This window comes from Aedes aegypti, chromosome 2 (assembly GCF_002204515.2).
Source record: "Aedes aegypti strain LVP_AGWG chromosome 2, AaegL5.0 Primary Assembly, whole genome shotgun sequence".
NCBI classification, from domain to species: Eukaryota; Metazoa; Arthropoda; class Insecta; order Diptera; family Culicidae; genus Aedes; species Aedes aegypti.
In genome coordinates, this window is record NC_035108.1 from 43,489,285 (window position 1) to 43,512,756 (window position 23,472).

Genomic DNA, 23,472 nt, shown 5'->3' on the forward strand with positions numbered 1-23,472 from the left:
TCTGTTAACTCTACCAAAACATAGTCAACATCACTACACAAGAAAATGTATCATTTTAATTCTTTAATGTAGTGCACAACCTGATCAAATAAAACTCTAGTTCGGCTTCTGCAAAGATTCGATGATAATTATTAGAATAAGACAAAAGATAGGCGAAATTCAGTTCAGTCTTGAAAATCGTACCAGGATGAAGCTAATAGAACAAAGAAGCTTCTTAACCCTCAAAGCCCCGGGTTAGAAATATTATATTCAATCGACTGGTGCTTAAAAACAAATAAGTTTAATGAAATGTGCTTTTCACTATGTTCGATGTGATGAGCTAGACTTCTTGCGAATGCAGTTTTTAAACCGGAAGTTTTCTAGACATGTTTTATCACATATATTACAACAGACATGAAGCTGTGGTAGCTAGATTCGATGAATTGAATAATCGATATAATGAACAATACTCATTATTACTTCTTACATTTATTTGAGCGTGTAAGAATTGTCTTAGCGTGTTTGTCCAGATATAGTCATTATATCGCATTAATATTTTGAGCGGGCACAAATGACAGCTCGAGGGAGAACAAGCGCGAAAGTGGATTGACAGTTTGTCGCGTGAAAAAGAGTCAGTTTAGTGAAGGATTTTGTGGCGAACGGATGTGTTGATTTGCACCCAACACATAAGTTCGGCTGATGGCGGAATCGGCCAAAAGTTAAGTGAGATGGTGGTTCCGGATACTACAACAATATAGACATGGAGCATGTTCCAACAGCTAAGCTGAAATTATTTCATGAAATTTGAGCAGTCACATGTCTGGTCCTACATATTATGTATGTTTGTCACTTTGAACTTCATCCATGTTTGTCTCCTGGTTCACCGGAAGTGACCCTACCTGCAGTAAGAGAAATCTGTTTTTTCCTTAATCATTTATTTAAAGGCTCAAGCGCTATTAGGAATAACGGAGCCGAATTCAATGGATTTATATTACAAAACCCTATTGTACTATGTTAGTTTTGAGGAACCGTAAAACTCGCGGTTTGGTCGAGGTTAGGGAACACAATTAGGTACTTTTGGGGAAAGGATCCCGACAAGAGGCTTGTAACAAAAATATAATAAAATTTTATCAGAATATGATATGTATATCATATTAAGATATAATTTTGTTAGGCTCCGTTATCCATAGAACATAATAAAACAGAAATATAACATAATGTGTTTTATTTCCCTTAAAAATATTTTTATGTTCATTTTTAAATATTTTTTAACAAAATAAATCGATAGTTATTCATTTCAATAATATACAATATTATCGTATATCGAACAGTATTGTAATGTTGATACTTTGTATCAAATATTATAACTTGGTTTGATATGTTTTTGATAGAATTAAAACACATTTTGTTATGTTTATGTTACTATTCATACACTTTTTGTTATAATTTTAGTTATTTTAACAACATCCTGCATCAAATTTGTAACAACCTATGTTCGAAAGAAACTTATAACATAATAACATATGCTGATATAATTTTGTTATGTACCCTTAGTCGGGATGGGATTTGAGGGTCATTGTTTTTCAGCAGCTTAATGTAATTCGGTGCACAGCAATGATGCTGATGCTGGCCATCGAAGAATGGGCAGAGGAATCTGTTATTAGACCTTAATTTATGACATTGCTTAAACTGCATTCATAAACAAAAGTCAGAAAATATGTAAGCCAATTTTTGCAAAATGCTGTTCTTAATACTCTTATTGAAGCAGCCGAAAAAACCATTAGATTTTAAACGAATTTGAAGAAGTAGATGATAAAACCGGAATGTGCTTCTATCTTTTATTCTCGAGTTTTTTCTCTTTTCGACTTGTAAATGTGGACCGTATTTATATTAACCCCTCTACCAGCAGCTCCATTTTTTACATCAAGAAAAAAAATCAAATCGTGATAATTTATTTGTTTCTTGGTATCTTTGCTCCATTTTTTCAAATGTTTTCAAAAACTCTTCTAGTTTAAAAGTCTGTGTCAACATTGAACATAGGTCATCTGGATCCCGAGATATTCCTAAATTCCTTGGGGGACCGACGCGTAGCCATAACCCACGTATATATCTCAGGCTACAGAATTTTCATCGTGTTCGGGTATTCACTGTAAGGAACAATACATTAATGAGAGTATGCTGTGAAAAAATGGAGCAATTTGGTGGAGCCGTCTTTGAGTAATCAGCATTTTTGTTGCTGGTACCACGCTAGCCAAATAAAAATCTTGAAAACTTCAGAAAACCTCATATCGTAATTTTCATATTTCACTGAGAATGCGTGGTTTTTTCAGAGTAGCATCCTTTTACATGGCATTATATTACATATGGCATATATTACATGGCCCACATTTTATTTTTTCGATAAATTGGTGTTAAACAAAATGACCGCCTAAGACATTTTATGTGGAAAATGTCGGTCCCACAAGGAACATTGGCATATCTTTAAAACCAGATCACCAATCATCGATATCGACATGGATTCTTAATGACTCTTTTTCCTGAATATGCCATTTCCCCGAATGATCTGAAAAGTGATGAAGTTCAAAAGAGATAAAGGATATTCTTCAGGGACAGGTTGATGAACTAGAATAGTTGATTTATTATCAAAAGATGTCGATCAAAAGAAAACATGTTCTTTCGGCATCTTGAATTGTTTAAAATTATGACAATTATGATTCCAAATTTTTTTTTCAGGGAAATGGCTTATTCAAGGAAGTAACATTCCTACAGGGACATTCCTACCATCGTCAAAAAGTCAACAGTTTCAAAGCAACAAAAGAACATTAAGGTTGATTTCTACATTTTTATGGGAATCGTGAGATGATTCTTATGAGTATCCTGGTGCGAATCTTTCAGATGAAAATTCTGAGACTAATCTGATAAAATTCTTTAAAGGATTCTGACAACAATCCTAAGAAGATTCTGATGAGAATTTTGAGAAGATTCTGATGAAAATCCTGAGAAGATTCTGATAAGATTCCCGAGCGGATTCTGATGACAATCCTGAAAGGACTTTTGTGAGAATGCTGAGAGGATTTTGATGAGAATTCTGAGAGGATTCTGATGAGAATCCTAAGAAAGTTCTGAAGAGAATCTTGAGAGGATTCTGATAAGTCAATCATGAGTGGATTATGATAATATTCCTGAGAGGATTCTGATGAGATTCCAGAGAGGATGCTGATGAGAATTCTGAGAGGATTCTCATGAGAGTCCTGAGAGCATTCTAATGAGAATCCTGGAAGGATTCCATGAGAGTCCTGTGAGGATTTGATGAGAATTCTGAGAGAGTTCCTGAAAGGATTCTAATAAAATACCTGAGTGGATTCTGATGAGAATCCTGAGAGGATTCTGATGAGAATCCTGAGAGGATTCTGATGAGAATCTTGAGAGAATTCTGATGAAAATTCTGGGAGGATTTTGATGAGAATCCTGAGAGGCTTTTGATGAGATTCCAGAGAGAATTCTGATGAAAATCCCGAGAGGATTCTGATGAGAATTCTGAGAGAGTTCCTGAAAGGATAATAATAAAATACCTGAGTGGATTCTGATGAGAATCCTGAAAGGATTCTGATGATAGTTCTAAGAGGATTCTGAAGAGAATTCTGAGAGGATTCTGATGAGAATCCAGAGAAGATTATGATGAGAATCCAGAAATGATTTTGATGAGAACCATGAGAGGGTTCTGACGAGAATCTTAAGAGAATTCTGACGAGAATCTTAAGAGGATTCTAATGAGTATTCTGAGAGGATTCTGATGAGAATCCTGAGAGGATTCTGATGAGAATCCTAAAAGGGTTCTTATAACAATCCTGGGAGGATTCTGATGAGAATCATGAGAAGATTCTTATGAGAATCCTGCGAGGATTCTAATGGGAATCCTGAAAGGATTCTGATTATAATCCTGAGAGGATTCTGATGAGAATCCTGAGAGGATTTTAGTGAGAATGCTGGGAGGATTTTGATGAGAACTTTGAGAGGATTCTGATGAGTATCCTATTAAAATTCTGATGCGAATCTTTAGAGGATTCTGATAAGAATCCTGAGTGGATTATGGTAAGAACCCTGAGAGGATTCTGATGAGATTTCAGAGAGGATTCTGATGACAATCTTAAGAGGATTCTCATGAGAGTCCTGAGAGGATTCTGATGAGAATTCTGAGAGAGTTCCTGAAAGGATTCTAATAAAATACCTGAGTGGATTCTGATGAGAATCCTGAGAGCATTCTGATGAGAATCCTGGGAGGATTCCGGTGAGAATCTTGATAGGATTCTGATAAAAATCCTGGGAGAATTTTGATGAGAATCCTGAGAGGCTTTTGATAAGATTTCAGAGAGGGGTGTTCTGATGAGAATCGTAAGAGGATTCTGCTGAGAATTCTGAGGATTCCGATGGAATGAGAATCTTGAATCGAAATCAGATGAGAGACCTGAGAATATTTCGATTGTAACCTTGGGAGGATTTTTTATGACAATCTTAAGAGGGTTCTGGTTCTAGGTGGGTTTTGACAAAGATTGTGAAATGATCCACAAAAGTATTCAAAATTCATTTGCCAAGTTTAATGTAAAGTTTTTGGCATGAAACCAGAAAATAATCTGTTCACAAAATATGACAAGATTCTGAAGATTTGCTTCCGATAGTCAACTTTTGATTATTATGATTTTATATGTCAAAGTATTAACATTTTGATTAAAATTGGGTTAGTTTTTCGGAACCGCATATTGAGAGTTCCTGTGTCCTAGGACTGTCAATTCTGTACCGATGGATGTAAATATTAACTAACTACATGAAACTTCTCAAAGATAACTGTTACGTGACAACGTTTATGCGAACCCCTGGCAATGTGTCGGAGTTACTATATGCGTGAGCAAGTATGTGAATGTTATACTCTTCGGTGGTGTTGTGTGCTGTTGGACAACAGAAGTAAAGATACAAGAAACAGCACGGGTGCAATGGAACCAACTTTCCTGTTCCGAGGCAAAATCACCGAAGTTGTAAGTAACTAAATGTAATGTTTTTTAAAGATTTACTGTAATTAATAATAACATTACAGCTTCATAGCATGTGGCAGTGCAAACAACAATGCTGTATCAATCCCTGCTGAAAGATCGGCGCTCTTCGTTGCTGTTTCTAATAATAACATTGAAGTGTGTCGGACAGAACTCTGATAGAATGGATATGAAGGCCTTGAGGAATTCCTATAATTCCTATCATTAATGGATGAACCCTGAGAGGATGTCTTCCTCTGGAGAAACAACTGAAGTAATCGCTTGCTTCTGAGACAAATCTTGGTATTACAGTCAACTCTCTATTAGTTGGTATTGAGGGAATCATCGATTCATGGAAATATCGAGTTATGGAATATAAATGTTATGCAGAGCTATTAGAAGGGACCATCATAGAAGGATGGAATTTGTTTCTGAGTGAAAACTTGTAACGCAGGTTGATCACCTTCTTTAGGGGCGTAACAAATTTAGATCCACCATATTGCACTATTGTTATAGCTGTTATTATTAATACTTACAAGTTAGTTAGTTCTTATTCATACTTATAAGTTAACAAACCACAAAGACTCGCTTATTTGTCCATAATTATGAGGAGGTCGAGATTGAAAAATTGCTCAATCAGCACCTGATTTTCCAAATCATGAGGCAAGTGCTTGTCAAGTTTATGTGCTTGTCTTTCGATATCTATAAAGCAAATAATTCCAAATCAGAGGAGTAGTTATAAAATAAGCTTCTTATTTGTGGAATAAGGTAAGAAACCAAAATGTCTAATGCGTTGAATCCTGCTTATGGTTGAAAAAACGACTTCGGACCTTATAAGTAAAAGCAATAATTTGATACGCTAGAGTTCACCATTCAACCAGCATAAGTGGCCGATGTTGAATGAACGGCGTTTTGAAATTTTAATGGTAACAAACTACTTTTTTCCAAAAGGCATAAAAAAAATGTGGTATCTTTTTCTACAAAGGCTATTTTTAAAATGGTAAAAAATGATAATTGTATAAAAAATTAATACTTCATTATTTCTCAATAATAATGAAGTACTGGACATGTATACAAAGGACACGGATATACCATAAAAGATCAAAGTGGATTATCACGAACAGGAACAGTAAAAAATGGTTGCATGAGCCGATAACGAGTAACGTAACTTCGACTCATGGAGGTTTTACTGCATTAGTAGCATATGACTAAAGAATTCTTCGGAAAAATCTCAAAGAAAAATTATGGCATGAGATCTGGAAGGAATTCTGAAGAAATTCATATACCTAGTTATTTTCAATTTACATACGAGATAGACGAAATATTTTTGTTCCTAAATCATCATAGAACTTTGAGAAGAGAGTGAAAAGACTTTTAGTAGAGCAAACATTTGAACACAACCTCCTTCAGAAAAGCATTGCTGCAATTCTGCACATTTACCAATGGAGAACAGAGTCAAAGAAGACTCCTTCAACCACAAGAAAAATACTTTTTTTTAAACTATTTACATTAAGACATCAATATATACATAGTTCTACAACGTAATTATTCTGATATTAACCAAAGCATTAAGAAATGAATAAACTTAATGAAACCCTAGACACCATAAACGAATCACATGGACACTAACAGATATAGGATTAAGGACACAGGATAGACAAAAGTACACTTAGGAGGTTACAACAATTATCACAAACTAAAGGAAACAAACATAATCTAACACAAAAGTTGAAAATAAAAAACAGAACTGACCTACTGCGGCCCCTCCAGTCCCCCCTCCACCGCAGGCGATCATCAACTCTCCAGTTCCGCCTCCGCCGCCATCCTGAAGAAGATGCTGCTGAGACATTGACTGCGACTGAGGCTGTTGTTGCTGATAATGTAGTAGCCCTCCGCCATGTGACCCACCCTGATGCAGCAGATGATGCATTCCGTGGCCACTTCCAAATGACCCGGCGGAACCCCCGATCAAGGCTTCCGCCACAGCCACCGCAGCCGATGACGACGAGGAAACCCTTGCCGCCGCATTCGATGAGTGTCGTTCATCCTCCTGCAGCGAGTCGGTGTCCTCGCACATGGGACTGCCTGCCGCCGCCGAGACTTCACCTTTGATTTAAAGTTTCGATATGTTGGGATTTGAGTGGATTATGTGGTAGAGTATATTGTATTTAGGAAAAAAGTCAAACGCGAGAAGCATTCTACAGATATTGTTGAAGTGTTGAAAAAGAGTTGTTTAACTGTATACTGTAAGCTACTTGTTTGTAAAGTGGTGCTCAAATGCGGTATTTTGTTGGTTAAGCAGTTTGGATAATATTCGGATGAATGCATTCTTCAAACTAGAGAAAGAGAGTACTTACACAGAGCGAAGTCCATTTTACGCAGCGGTGAGAGCAGCGAACTGTTGCTCAGATTGCTGGAAGCTTGCGACGGAGACTCCGTGGTTCGATCGTTCAACGAGAGCGAGAAGTTGTCCGAGTCGGAATTGTTGGAAGCTCCACCGTTCCCGTTGGATGATTTGTTACCGCTGCTCGTTCCTGTGATAGAAGATCCCCCAAATGGAGATGAGTAGCCTCCGCTGGATCCAGAAGCTAACGGTAGCGACATGCTACGGTCGGTTCTGTAAGGAGAAGGTTTCGGATCAGATAAGAGTTGAGAGTTGTGATTACCGTGGTTACCTGTTCAAGCGTTGAGCATCTCGCAGAGATTTTCCGGACTTGCTCATAGATCGCGTTTCCATGTTGATTCCACTGTCGACAGATGACCTTTTGGACAGGCGAGCTCCTGGTGGACTTTGACCGCTGCAAGATGACTTAGAATGAAGGAACAACTTGAGATTCGTTAGCACCAAGGATTTACCTTGAGAAAACAGCTCCTGGCCGAAGGAACACTCCATCGTGACTTCGATTGCTATCAGAATTCGGTGACAGAGCGTTCGACAACATAGGATTGGAGTTGTTGTTCTCCAGCGCGTAGTGCAGAGCTCCGTTTGATGACAATGCAGCCTGTCCTGATCCGTTAGACGATCCCTTCAAATCGCTGTACGGCGAAAGAGACGGATTGTACGAGGACGAGAGAGCAAAGTTGTCGTTGCTGCAGCTATCGCTGCTGCTACTATTAAGGGCATCGTTATAGTTGAACAAATCGTTGATAAAATTGTGCTCCGGACTGACGTCCGGATGATTGTTACGGTCGATATCGTTAGTATTGCTATTATCATGGGCCGTTTCGGCAGATCTACAACTATCTCTGCGACCTTTGCCACTACTTCTACTAATATTGTCGTTAGCTAAAGATGTGGAAGGATTTGTTAAGGAAGCAGAAGAAGGAACAGACGAAGAATCAGAGGTGGCACTGGAAGCCAAAGTAGATAAGGTAGAAGTGGAAGAAGTTGAGTACGATGATGAAGGAATAGAGGTCATCGTTGAAAGAGAACCACTGGTCGTTACCAGTGATATTTTGCTTTTGAGTCGCTGAAGTTCATGCTTCTCAAGTTCTGCCGCCAAATTGGTGAATCCTCGATTCTTGGCAACTTCAAGCGGGCTTTCATGGATACAGTTCTTGACGTTCAACGCATTCTGATTCCACTTGTACAGGACGAGAGCCGTTTCGGTGTGACCTCGTGAACAGGCCCACATCTAAGAGGAGGAGAAACACTCGATTAATATAAGCTCTGAAAATCACAAGGCCGAAATATTACCAAAGGCGTAAATCCTTCTTGATCCTGACTTAGGGCGTCAATCTCTGCCTCAAGTATCACATTGGAGTTTTCCGTCTTCCAAGTCAGCATCGTGCGAACCAGTTTGGCATAGCCCAAGGCCGATGCCAGATGTAGTAACGTCATTCCTCGATGTTTTCCGATCCAAGATCCGGGCGTTACCGATCTCCACATCTTGGCCGTCAGCGATTGACAGTAAGTGACCAAACGATCCTCGAAGTTTGTTTGTTTGAACAGGACCGACTCTTCAGGCTGTTGAATGAGGAGCACTCTCAGTCACCATATTCTACCGATCAAATCGAAAGTACTTACCAATTCGCCCGGCTCGATCTTGATCTGAAGCTTTTCATCGATGGACTCCAATCTTGTCAGCAAGTTAAACTTGTACAACATGTCGTTTCCGTTTCCTTCACACTTCGTTTCGAATTTGGGCGGAGATTTGTACTCAAAGTTGACTCCGTTCGATATCACATAGCCATCGCAGGCAACCTGCAGCGTCACAATTCCAACTTCATGTGCTGTAATGCGTTAAAAACCATCAGACCTCCATTATCTCACGTGACTTGCATCTTTTGAACTCACCTGGACAGTAGCACCTCAACACTCCGTTCTGCACCAGCGTCGTTGGCACCGGAAACGAATCAAATAATACTGTATAGGACGAGGCCGTATTCCACGGCCCCGTTACTAGCACCTTTACGCCACCTTCCGGGTAAGCCCACTCCGGACTGAAGTCCGTAATGGTAGACTCGTTCGAATGGTGACTACTCGTCAACTCATCTCCTACCACGATTCCACTATCAGCCGACAGCTTGAAATGACTCAAGTCACTTGCTCCGTCATCAATGTCTCCACCTGCCTCCGTTCCCGTTTCGCTACCATTCAGAAACGAACTCTTCGCGTCCAGTTCCAACTCCGGGAACTCCACCAGCATATCGAACGCATCCAAGTTGACAAATACGTCGTCATCTACGGGATCATGACTTTCGCCGCAATTCTCTATGAAATCCATTGGATTGATCTCTCCATTCATGGCGTCATCTGTCTGAGCTCCCGACTGAACACCTCCGCCAACTCCAGCCGTCCCATGACCATGATGTCCCAGAGGCATATTGGCGCTCAACGTCTTCTGGATGTCCTCCTGTGACAAGTCCAGCGTTTCATTGAAAAACGGCAGATTGTCGTGATGCCCGTTTCTTCCTGGAGAACTATGCCGCACAGAGTATCCCCCGAACATACTCTCGAACTGCTTCGTCGATCCCGAGTGATGATTCTGACCCATCGACGAAGGCGACGAGGACGACTCCATGATTTCCTGCTTCGGAATCAGACCGCTATGCTGCGATCCATCGGACGGTGAGTTTTCCATTTTGATACTGCTGTTTGCGCTGCCATTGCTGCTAGCGCCACTACTGCTACTACTGTTAGGAGTATCATTCTTAGAGCTTGCATCTAAGAGCGATTTGTGTTGCTGAAGCAGGTGCTGCTGCTGTTGCTGTTGTTGGGACGGATGGCATACGAAGGATTGTTGTTGGCCGTTCAAGATTAGAAGACTTCCGGGATTGCCTTGAAGCTGGAATAGGATTGAGACGTTTTTGTTTGGTAGCGGAAACAATATAAGATTTACTTTAGGAAAGGAAGTTGTATTTGACTTCGACGTCGACTTGGACTTGGACTTGGACTTGGACGATTTCGATTCGATTTCGATTCGATTTCGATTCGATTTCAATTCGATTTCGATTCGATTTCGATTCGATTTCGATTCGATTTCGATTCGATTTCGATTCGATTTCGATTCGATTTCGATTCGATTTCGAATCGATTTCGATTTCGATTTCGATTTCGATTTCGATTTCGATTCGATTCGATTTCGATTCGATTTCGATTCGATTCCGATTCGATTTCGATTCGATTTCGATTCGATTTCGATTCGATTTCGATTCGATTTCGATTCGATTTCGATTCGATTTCGATTCGATTTCGATTCGATTTCGATTCGATTTCGATTCGATTTCGATTCGATTTCGATTCGATTTCGATTCGATTTCGATTCGATTTCGATTCGATTTCGATTCGATTCGATTTCGATTCGATTTCGATTCGATTTCGATTCGATTTCGATTCGATTTCGATTCGATTTCGATTCGATTTCGATTCGATTTCGATTCGATTTCGATTCGATTTCGATTCGATTTCGATTCGATTTCGATTCGATTTCGATTCGATTTCGATTCGATTTCGATTCGATTTCGATTCGATTTCGATTCGATTTCGATTTCGATTCGATTCGATTCGATTCGATTTCGATTCGATTTCGATTCGATTTCGATTCGATTTCGATTCGATTTCGATTCGATTTCGATTCGATTTCGATTCGATTTCGATTCGATTTCGATTCGATTTCGATTCGATTTCGATTCGATTTCGATTCGATTTCGATTCGATTTCGATTCGATTTCGATTCGATTTCGATTCGATTTCGATTCGATTTCGATTCGATTTCGATTCGATTTCGATTCGATTTCGATTCGATTTCGATTCGATTTCGATTCGATTCGATTCGATTCGATTTCGATTCGATTTCGATTCGATTTCGATTCGATTTCGATTCGATTTCGTCACCCATCCCGCACTCACCTGTGACAAACTGAGCACCAGCGATGGCGTTCCCCCGCCCCCATTCGTGTTGACCATTGACGCACTGCTGACCGCACCATTATTAACCGTAATGTGATTATGATGGGCACCACCAACACCATTATTATTGCTATTGTTACCACCGTTGTTGCTGCTGTTGCTGTTATTACCATTAGGTTCTTGTCTCTGCTGCTGTTGCTCTTGCGATGATGACCTCTGATTGACACCCTCGCTCGCCGTCGTTGTACCAGAACAGCGAGCCCCCGCCTGTGACGATGGGTGATGATGGCCAAGCATTGATATATGAGTCGCCTCACCATTAGTGGGGCCAGAGGCCGTTAGATTTATGCTGGGGTCACGACCACCCGCGATTAATTGAGGATTGTTGGAGGAGGAAACGTTGGTGTTGGCGCCGGAAGTCGTCGGCGCGGAGGACGAATTATTGCCGGAGATGATCATATGACTTCGGTGCTGGGCCGCGGCCAGATGCTGACCATTGCTCTGGACCAGTCCGTTTGTAATATGACTATTGACACTTGTTAATTGTGAGTTAGTGTTATTGGCGTTCAAAGAGTTGAGATGCTGGGTGAGGGTTAAATTACTGCTACTGCTGCTGCTGCTGCTGCTGACCACTGCCGACGAAGGATTCTGCTGCTGCTGCTGTTGATGATGATGGGGGTGATTGCCGGCAATTGCTCTAATTGAATTTGGATTGTTGTTGCTGCTGGAGTGGTTCAGTTGCTGAGAGGTAGGAATGACTTGGAAATGTATCGAAGTGTTGTCCTTTTGGGCGAGCGAGGTTCGGTTGCCGTCTTGAAGGAGGCCATTGTTGTGGGACTGCTGTTGCTGCTGCTGCTGGAGTTGGGTTTCCCGAGCACGACGGTTGTCAATCCAACGGGGGTACATCTGTGGGGTGGAAAGGATAAGAGAGAATGTTGTGAGATAAGATTTAATTGAGATTTTGCGGTCGATGTGGACCATCGGGATTTATCTTCTGGGGCTGTTGATTGCAGTGCTAAATTGAAGGCGATTGATGATGATTGCTGTATATTGGTTGAATGTGATCTAATATGGGTGTAGGATTGTGGTAAATTTGAAATTATGACGGAGAGCACAATTTGTACTATTTGAATTCTATATTGAAGCAATTGAAGCCACCTAAGAGAAATGGTTGGGTAAATGTTCCAATAGTGGAAGTACTAAGCACGGTTCAACTTCATTTAACCCCTCAAAATTCAGTAGCGCAAAGAATGTACATATTATTGTTGTAACGGGAAGTAAAGACCATTTACTTAATGAAAAAATTGATTTCATCGCAGTAACCATCGGGATGTCAGTGAAAAACAATACCTCCACTATTGGTACACTGTTCCTTTAGTTGAGGTAAATTTTTAATTTGTGTTCCTATAGTTGTGGTATCCGTTGTTTTCTTATGGGATCCTCCATTTTAGGAACACTTTACCGCGACTATTGGTACAAGTGAGAAAAGATTAAGCAGTTTTGATGGTATTTCATCAATTTTGAAGCAATTTGAAGAATGTTTTTAACTATTTCGTGTATCAATAAGCCAATACGTCAATTGGTGGTATCGGATCTGCAGCTATTTCATTTACACTGAGAGGCAAAATAAAGTGCCCACCTCACCAGTTTTCGAATTTCTCTCATTGATTTGGTTCACATTAAAGTTAACACACTTAAATCTTTTTTGATATTTTATTTTTGATAAGGTACAGTGGGGGAAGTGTATCAGTGGGGTAAGTGGATCATTTCTCCATATTAAGCATAAATACTTGAATATGTTGAATGTTTTCGCACCATTGCTTCGTTTTAGGTTATATTGTTACGTCCACACTAATACTATTGCAAAACTGGTAATACACGTACACTAACACAAGCAAACTAGTTAGCTGCAAAAATCTATTAATTTTAAAATTGTTTTCTTTCAATCAAAAATCCATTTTATCACTGTCTAGAATCGAATACTATTAGTGTTTTCAACATATGGTGAGTATTTCAGTTCTAATTTAGTGAATTACAATGAAAAATATGTGATTTTTATACATAAATACAGATATATTGGACATGGTACACTTCCCCCTACTTTTTAATGGGATGGGGTAAGTGGATCAAGCATTATTATCGCATATAAGCAGATTGCTTATGCGAATTTGAATCAGTTTGAATATCCCTAGACGTTATTTTCCTTTAACTTTTTTTCATGTATAGCTTAAATTTGTCAAAGTTCCATAGAAAATTTGAATTAATCCACCTAAAAGTATTTTGAATCTTTCTTTCTGGAATAAAATATATAAAAGAATGAATATTGCAAAATTCAAACAAAACCTTTCGTGGTTTATCTAACCTGAATTGCGAAAGAGCAAAATAAAAAAAAATCCAATTGAAAGCATACTATCGTACCTTATTTGACGATTTGAATTGTTCTAGACAGATGGTACTATTATATTCATGAATAAAATAAAAAAAATTCAGTTTGTTAAACGAAAGTAAATGTAACTAATATTTTTGAACTACGAGTGTTTTTCGAAAACATCATTAGAAATAATCCTACAATACGTCTGTATAACTTATGAGAATAAAATAGATGATTTTTCTTGAAATTATAATAGTTACAACATTTTTTTAGTATAAATTAATGCATAAGTATGTTTTTTTAATATTTTAATAAAATAAAGATACTTTTCGATTTCAAAAGTATCAAAATGTAACATAACTAGCACTAATAACAAGAACGAGAGTAATATCATTTTTACTATACATAATTACACCTCATTTGTTTTAAGAATAGATTTTTTTTATTGGTGATCCACTTACCCCACCATGGTGGAGCAAGTGGATCATTTGGGGCAAAATTTCAAGTCCCTCGTACTCAATACATAACAATCAGAAAAATCAAAATAATTGACGATTTGAAGTATTTTAGTCCCTCATTTGTTATCCACAGAAAAAAGTTTGAATTACATTATTAACGTTTGCTGTACATAACAATGAAGTTGATTTTTGATTTTTCTGTATCCACTTACCCCACGGTACCTTATTCTTTTAAAGTTGCACTTACGAAATTTTGATAAAAAAAAGAATTTTACTCAAAGAAAAAGAAAATCAATTTGTATTGAAAAAAAAAAATAGTGACAAAATAAAGTTCTCACTTCCTTCTTGGCCCCAGAAAAGATGATTTAAGAAAAATAAAAAGCAATTTAATAGTTAATGTGTCCTCCTTTGGCCTTAAGGACTTGCTGGAGGCGTTTCGGCATGCTTTTCACCAGGTTTTGTAGGTGTTGTGGTTCTAGTTCTTCCCAGGCGCGCTCCAAGGCTTCAAAATAAATATTTTTGTTGGTAACACCAGTTTTGTCAACCCTGGCATCGAGAATCGCCCATAAATTCTCGATGGGGTTGAGGTCTGGGCTTTGTGGAGGCCATTCCAGCGGTTTAATCCGACAAGATCGGAAGAAAAACTTGGTCTTCTTGGCAGTATGCTTCGGGTCGTTGTTCTAGAGAAATATGAATTTCTCTTCAAGGCCCGTCTGGATCAGCGAAATCTCCAGATTTTCCCGCAAGATTTTGATGTAGGAATCTGCCGTCATTATTTCGTCGATTTTCACGAGGCTTCCTACTCCACTCCGTGAAAAACACCCCCAGACCATCACATTTCCTCCTCCATGCTTCACCGTTCCTTGGATGTGGCGCTCTGCACCACACACGAGCCCGCCGCTTTCGGTTAAACAGCTCGAGCTTCAGGAGCGCTACATCCAAGGAACGGTGACGCATGGAGGTGTGATGTGATGAAATGTGATGGTCTGGGGGTGTTTTTCGTGGAGTGGAGTAGGAAGCCTCGTGAAAATCGACGGAATAATGACGGCAGATTCCTACATCAACATCTTGCTGGAAAATCTGGAGGTTTCGCTGATCCAGACGGGCCTTGAAGAGAAATTCATATTTCTCTAGAACAACGACCCGAAGCATACTGCCAAGAAGACCAAGTTTTTCTTCCGATCTTGTCGGATTAAACCGCTGGAATGGCCTCCACAAAGCCCAGACCTCAACCCCATCGAGAATTTATGGGCGATTCTCGATGCCAGGGTTGACAAAACTGGTGTTACCAACAAAAATATTTATTTTGAAGCCTTGGAGCGCGCCTGGGAAGAACTAGAACCACAACACCTACAAAACCTGGTGAAAAGCATGCCGAAACGCCTCCAGCAAGTCCTTAAGTCCAAAGGAGGACACATTAACCATTAAATTGTTTTTTATTTTTCTTAAATCATCTCTTCTGGGGCCAAAAAGGAAGTGGGCACTTTATTTTGTCACTATTTTTTTTCAATACAAATTGATTTTCTTTTTCTTTGAGTAAAATTCTTTTTTTTATCAAAATTTCGTAAGTGCAACTTTAAAAGAATATCAAAAATAAAATATCAAAAAAGATTTAAGTGTGTTAACTTTAATTTGAACAAAATCAACGACAGAAATTTGAAAACTGGTAAGGTGGGCACTTTATTTTGCCTCTCAGTGTAAATCAGTGTAAATGGCACTACCGCAACTATAGGAATACCCACAACAACTAATGGATCACTTACTACTACATTGACTTTATTTTGAGTATAGAGAAGTTTTTCACCAAAACTCGTGAATATTTTCTATGATTCTTAGGATAGAATATTTCAAAAGTGTGGGCTTCGTAGCCGTGCGGTTAGTGTCACCAAGGCATTTAGCCGCATCATGCTAAAGAGTGTGGGTTCGATTCCCTTCTCAGGCCGTAAAGCTTTTCGAAAGGAATGTTTTCCGACTGTGCCACTGGGCGTTGCATGCTAGTCCGTTGTCTAGTGTGGTGCTTCCTTCAAAGGGCAAATAGCCCACTGCAAGCATTAACGTGTGAAAGAAAAAAAAGTGGTGGTCAACTGCGGTATGCGAGCCGCATGTCATTCTCCAGAACCATATTTGCGGCTTACTGCTTAGCTGCCCACAATCTGGATCTGTCTTGACCTTCAATAATGTTTGAGAATATGATGAGTCAATCAATTTCGGGGGTAACCCATTCCACAGAAATACTTTTGATATGATAAAGCTTAAAAAAAGAACAAATTGATTTTAAAGCAGCCATATAATTTAGTTTATGTTTATTTTGCGAAACGTATAATTTCATAGACCAACTAAAATATGCATGACGATTTCGAATTTCATTTATTTTTAGTAATTTGACCAACTCATTGCTAAATATAGTTAGAAACACTATTTTCTTAGAAACTTAGAAACAAATGGTTCCACAATATTCTCATTTAAAATTCAATTTGACAAGCTCACTATTCCTTAGGAAGTTCCAGTAGAAATCTTCATATTTGGCTGCAAATTTTCAGGTTTCTGATTGGAATCCACATAATCTCGTTCATATTACTAGGGGTCTGTTAGAAATCCTCAGATTCTAAAAGGTTTTCGCTCAAAATCCTCAAAACTCCGCTTGAAATGTTTAGATTTCTAAAACAAAATATATATGAATTTTCAGAGTACCGTCAGGAATTTACAGAACCCCGCTCGAAATCTGTCTGAATTTTGCTAAACCGCAAAGTTGTATTTTTTTAATCACGACTGTTTTTTAATTCTGTTGGTTCAATTATTGTACTTGCTAATACTTTCGTAAAATGTTTTTCCTTCTTCAATCGTAAGCTTCCCTTTCGAGTAAAACTGTGGCAGTGATAATAAAAGATTTAAACTTTTTTGAAAATATGCTATTATTTCATTTGATAGCGTTAGAATAATCGAAAGTTAACAATACAACTTAGACATGGATGTCATTCTTCTAGAAGACTCCCAGCCGCACTCTGCACGGTTTCATTCGTAGCGTATGACTCGTATCATCCAATAAGAGCTTCACATCTCGTTTTCGAAAGGCTATGTATAGTTTCCTACAAGTATCAATTTTCGGCTAAACGGTATTCGGTAAAAAGTATTCTGCCAAAAGACATTCGTCCAAATTACCCTTTCGGCTAGATGGCATTGGACCGAATGGGATTCGGTCAAATGGCGTATAACCGGCATTCGGCCAAATGGGGTTCGGCCTAAAATCATTCGGACAAACGGAATTTTGTCAAATGGCTTTCGGCCAAATGGTGTTCGGCCAAATGGCGTTCGACCGAATAACCCGGAACCGGTCAAACCACTTTATAGCGCAAGTCGCCAAATGCTCAACGATCTAACTCCTCGCTAAATATTGAATATCTTATAAAAAAACACACGAGCTTCGCAACATTTGGTGTGGAATTATGCGGATTACAGACTAACCAGATTGTTTGATTCTAGGGATTTAAACGCGAGTTTGGCCAAGAATTCCTTCAGAAGTACTTCTTAAGATTCTATCATGAATTCCACGGAAGATTCCTTCTAGAATTCTTTCAGGTTTTCCATCAGAAGCCTAACTAGGAAGTTTCCATCGGAAGTTCTTTTAGGATTTTCATCGAGAGTTTTTCTGGGGATTTTATTAGGAAGTTCGTTCAGGGATTACATCAGGAGTTCTTTCAAGGATTCCACCTGAAACTCCTTTAGCAAATCTAATAAAAGTTTCTTCAGGGATTCCATCAGGAGTTCCTTAAGAGATTCTATCTGAAATTCCTCAGCAGATTCTATCAGGAATATCGTTATGAATTCCTCCAAGGATTCCATCAAGTGTTCCTCCGCGGGTTTAATCTGGAATTCACACAGGAAATTCTCCAGGGTTTTCATAATAAAAACCTCCAAGGATTTCAGCTAAAATTCTCAAAGGGATAAAAATTTGAAATTCTTTCAGAAACTCCAACAATATTTTTCCGGTGATTTCACAGAGAATTTAAAAAAATCTCTAAAGATTCTTCCAAAATGTTCTGGAAAACCCTTTTAGGGTTCCGCCAACATGATATCCAATTTCTCAAGGGATTTGACCACACTTTCCTTTAAAAATTCCAAAGGTAATTCCTCCATAGACCAGTGTTGTTTTTTCTTCTAAATATTTCACCAGTCACTTTTAGAGTGAGGGCTTCTTTAAGGAATTTCACCAGGAGTTTTTCCAGGGTTACACAAATCTACTAGTGTTTTGCCAGAAGTTTACCAGAAAATACTTCAAACATTTTACTAAACTTTCTTTTCTTTGAATTTAATAAGAGTTATTTGGAAATCTTCCAGGAAACTAACCAAAACAATTCCAAACATATCACAAGATTTTTTTTAAACACCAATATTTCCGCGAGAGAATCTACTAGGAGTTCCAATTAGGACTGAATTAGAAATTGTCCCATTCTCTTTTTCATCAAGAAGCTCCTTCAAAATTCCAAAAGATTATTCCTCAAGAAATTACACTGATATTTTCTCAAATAATAAAGAAAACATTTCTCTGAATGCCTTCAAGTTGCATCCACAAAGTAGCACCTAGAGGAAATTATTGGAAAATTTCAGGGAAAATGCATGCAAAAATTCCTTGATAAAACCTTGAAGAAATTCCCAGAGAATTCCCTCGAGAAATTCCTTAATATTTTTCTGGATGAACTTTAAAAACCATTCCTTAAGGGAATATAATATAACTATAATTCTATAGTAATTCCTAGTAGATTCCGTGGAAAAAAAAAATCTGCAAATATATTGGATGCAATTGATGAATAAATTTCATTAGGAATCTTCGGAGAAATTTCTGGTAGATTTTCGAAGCTGTTCCTAAAGAAATCCCAGGATGAATACCTCGTAGGGTCCCTACAGGGATACTAGGAAGAATCTTTGTAGGAAGCAGTGGTGGAATTTATAAAAGAATTTATTGAAGATTCCCTGGAAGAATCCCCGGAAGATAACCTGGGGGAACTTCTAACAAAATACAAGCGGAGTCTCTAAAGGGATTCCTGATGGAATCTCGTGTTGTATATGTTGGTGAATTCTTTTACAGTATTTCTTGTGGGATCTCAGAAGGCTTCCTGGTGGAATCTTTGGAGGAAATTTAGGTGGCATATTTGCAGAAATTTCATGATGTATCCTTGGAGCTATTATGGGTATACCAATTCTATAGAATCACTGTAAGAGATCGTGGAGTAAATCTCTACATGTATTTCTGTCGGAAGTTTTTAAGGAATTTCTAGAAAAATTGTGAAGGAATCCCTGAAGCAATCCCTGGAAGAATGTTTGCATTTATCGTTGAAGGATTTTCTGTAGGAATCTGTGGAGGAATCACTAGAAGAATCTCTGAAAGATTTTCGATAGGAGCAACTCCTGGTGGAAGTTTTGATTGAATTCCTGTAGTAATTTCTTGGGAGTGATTCCTTGAGTAATTTCTAGAGGAATGATTCCTGAACTGTTTTTGGTGGATTCGCAAGAAAGGAATCCTGATAATATCTGTTAAGGAATTCCCGTTGTTTCGCTAGAGGAATTTTATAAATAAATCTTTGGTGGATTTTTTCTGGTGGAATTTCTGATGGAACTCCTGGTGGAATTTAAGGATGAATCCTAGAAGAAACCCCTGGAAAAAATTCCTGTGGGAATATCAGGTGACGAATTTCTTGAGGAATCCGTTGAAAAGTTTCTGAAAGAGTTCGTGAATCATCCTGGGTAATGCGTGATGGAATCTTTGGAACTAACTTCTAGAGGAATGCCTGAAAGAATCTTTGAATAAATCATTATAGCAACATCTGGAGGAATTCTTGTAGGCAGCCATGGAGTTAGTCTTGAAGAATTACTGAATAAATCACTAGAGGGATTTTTTGGATAGATCTTTGAAGGAATCAATGAAGGAAATCCCGAATAGTTTGAAGAGGAACCTTTGAAGGAGTCAGGAAGAATGCCACCTGAAGGTATGTCTTAAGGATTCTCCCCATAAGAAGGTTGAATCTGTGGATAAATTTATAGTTGAATCCCAGGACGAATTTCTGCTGATATCCCTAGTATAACACTTGGATTCCTGGAAAACTCCAAAGTAAAATGAACGAAAAAAAAAAACGATTCTGGGTAGAATGGATGAACAAAATTCCATAGCTACTCCATTATCGATGACTGTTCAGAATAATCCCCGATAAAGATCGCTCATAATTTTAGAGTTTTCCGGAATACTTTGTAAGTATTATAACTAAATTTCGAAAGTTCTGCTCTTCCTTATTTCGATTCATAGGAAAAAAAAATCAACTCGTCTAACGGATTATTTTCTATCTGATCAGTTTTGTGACTAATGATCGAATGAATTCCAAAAAATAGTCACGGATCACTTGTTCAATGGAGTGATTCGGTTCTTTTGAGCTACTCAGACTCTGTTTGTCCATCTCTAATTAGTAGATTTCTCGAGTGCAACAGTGAAAGACACGTCAATCTGTTGATCAGTTCTTAATCCAATTCGTGACATACAAACACCACTCCATTTGTATTGATATAGATAGACGATAGAAGATAGAAGATAGAAGATAGAAGATAGAAGATAGAAGATAGAAGATAGAAGATAGAAGATAGAAGATAGAAGATAGAAGATAGAAGATAGAAGATAGAAGATAGAAGATAGAAGATAGAAGATAGAAGATAGAAGATAGAAGATAGAAGATAGAAGATAGAAGATAGAAGATAGAAGATAGAAGATAGAAGATAGAAGATAGAAGATAGAAGATAGAAGATAGAAGATAGAAGATAGAAGATAGAAGATAGAAGATAGAAGATAGAAGATAGAAGATAGAAGATAGAAGATAGAAGATAGAAGATAGAAGATAGAAGATAAGATAGAAGATAGAAGATAGAAGATAGAAGATAGAAGATAGAAGATAGAAGATAGAAGATAGAAGATAGAAGATAGAAGATAGAAGATAGAAGATAGAAGATAGAAGATAGAAGATAGAAGATAGAAGATAGAAGATAGAAGATAGAAGATAGAAGATAGAAGATAGAAGATAGAAGATAGAAGATAGAAGATAGAAGATAGAAGATAGAAGATAGAAGATAGAAGATAGAAGATAGAAGATAGAAGATAGAAGATAGAAGATAGAAGATAGAAGATAGAAGATAGAAGATAGAAGATAGAAGATAGAGATAGAAGATAGAAGATAGAAGATAGAAGATAGAAGATAGAAGATAGAAGATAGAAGATAGAAGATAGAAGATAGAAGATAGAAGATAGAAGATTGCAATTCATGCTGAAACCCCTCTAAACAAGCTTAAAACATGGGGGATGCTATTGCTATCGGAAGTTCAGGATTGTTTATTGTGCCAGTACACTAAAACACCTACCCCCAACGGTAAAAAAGCGAGAAAAATTGATTTTACCATAGCTCTCTCTTTGGGGCTGTCGTTCGCTGCTTCTATTTATCAGACTTGTTATAATTTGCGATACATTGCCGATCGTAGATCGCAACAGCTGGGATGTTTTTCTTCGCTTGCTTTAATCGTGCTTCAAAATCAAATGAGAGCAAATTAAGCAATGCCTGAAAACGCGTAGGGTAGATGTACCAATAGTGGAGGTACTAAGCACGATTGAACTTCATTTAACCGCCTAAATACAAGAAGCGCGATCAATGTACATGCTAATCTTGTAACGGGAAGTAACGACCATTGACTTAATGAAAAAAAAATATTTCATCGCAGTAATCCACGGCATGTCAGTGAAAAATAATACCTCAACTATGGACCCATGCACGGGTTCATCATTTGACGTTTTAGCGGTGCCGTGTTATTTATGGAACCATGGCAACGAATGAATTCGGCACCGCTCAAACGTCAAATTCGTGAACTCGTGCACTGGTTCATGGACCAGTGCACGAGTTCACTATCTGACGTTTGAACGGTGCCGTGTTATTTACGTGACCATGGCAACGAGTGAATTCGGCACCGCTCAAATGTCAAATTAGTGACCTCGTGCACGGGTTCATTGGTACACTGTTTCTTTAGTTGTGGTATATTCTATAATTTGTGTTCCTATAGTTGCGGTATCCGTTGTTTTCTTATGAGATCCTCCATTATAGGAACACTTTACCGCAACTATTGGTACAAGCAAGAGCAGTTTTTTGCAATTTTAGTGATATTTCATCAGTTCTAAAGCAATTTAAATGCTCTTTTCAATTATTCCGTGTATCAACAAGCCAATACGTCGATTGGCAGTGTCGGTTCTGTAGCTAATGTGATAAAATAAGTGAAAACGGAACTATCGCAACTATAGGAACACCCACAACTAAGAGAACGCTTACCCTATTATTTGTAAAAAAAAAAATGTAAATATTCATACTGCAGGTGTTCACATAAACGACGTAAGGCTGTGGTTTTAGGCGTATAATAGTTATATAGTTATTATAGTTAAAAAATCTCTACAACTACTCAACAAATCTTCCAAAACTCACCCTCGATCCGATCAGCACATTGGGCGCCGTTCCGCCCATATGTCCACCCTCCGGCCTTTTGCCCATGTCGCTCTTGGCAGCACTGATCCTCCGCATCGGATGCGAACAGCTCTTCCCATCAACACAGTTCGCATCCGGACAGCCACACTCCAGCTGCTTCACCAACGCAGACTGCCTCGCCAACCTCTGCTTCTCCATCAGCTGACTTACGATGGCTTCCACCGTTTCCGCAGTCGAGATCTCAATCTCATTCGTCGCGTCCGGTTCATCTTCGCTGAAAACTGCCGGAAAAACTGTCCCATCAGTGAAATAGTCGGCTGCACACCAACGGATCTAGATACTTACACATCGGCTTCAGTTGGCTGACCAGCTCCTCCTTGGTCCACTCCTTCTTGTCACCCCAGAGCGCCAAATTCGGTGTGATGACCGCCATCTTGTTGTCGTCCGGATAGGGCACGTTCAGATAGTGGACCAGGACGATGTCCGGATTCTGCAGCAGCCAGTAGCAACGCCGGTGGAAGGTCGGAAGAATGGCCGAGTGGACGTAGCAACCGTAGATGCACTTCAAAAAGAAAATTGAGTTAGTAAAGCCGGGTTATTGTAGGTAAATTGGGAGTCCAGACAGCTTACCTCGGTACCCTGTACCTTAAGCTTCATATGATCCTCGCGAGTTGTCTTGCCATCTTTCCGCTTCTTCCAACAGTAGCCATCTCGTCGGTAGCGAACTTTCTTGCGGGAATACAGCAGCATTGAACCGCTTTTCGGTCTGAAAGATAAAAATGAGTTGAGAATA

General features: G+C 38.7%; 1 protein-coding gene across 15 annotated transcripts in view; it reads right to left on the reverse strand.

The window, feature by feature from the left end:
* Positions 1 to 23,472, reverse strand: part of LOC5577064 (calmodulin-binding transcription activator 1) — a 616,782-nt gene that overhangs the window by 21,714 nt on the left and 571,596 nt on the right. For 12 of the 15 annotated variants that reach the window (XM_021840664.1, XM_021840660.1, XM_021840663.1 and 9 more), the window contains 11 exons: positions 23,310 to 23,445; positions 23,025 to 23,241; positions 22,680 to 22,972; positions 11,356 to 12,261; positions 9,301 to 10,291; positions 9,031 to 9,236; positions 8,701 to 8,970; positions 7,860 to 8,638; positions 7,679 to 7,801; positions 7,361 to 7,620; positions 6,756 to 7,109 (listed from right to left, as the gene is read on the reverse strand). In XM_021840664.1, the coding sequence (XP_021696356.1) occupies positions 6,756 to 7,109; positions 7,361 to 7,620; positions 7,679 to 7,801; positions 7,860 to 8,638; positions 8,701 to 8,970; positions 9,031 to 9,236; positions 9,301 to 10,291; positions 11,356 to 12,261; positions 22,680 to 22,972; positions 23,025 to 23,241; positions 23,310 to 23,445 (4,535 nt within the window). The remainder of the gene's footprint in view (positions 1 to 6,755; positions 7,110 to 7,360; positions 7,621 to 7,678; positions 7,802 to 7,859; positions 8,639 to 8,700; positions 8,971 to 9,030; positions 9,237 to 9,300; positions 10,292 to 11,355; positions 12,262 to 22,679; positions 22,973 to 23,024; positions 23,242 to 23,309; positions 23,446 to 23,472) is intronic. The other 3 variants (XM_021840667.1, XM_021840668.1, XM_021840665.1) reach the window with 2 other exon arrangements.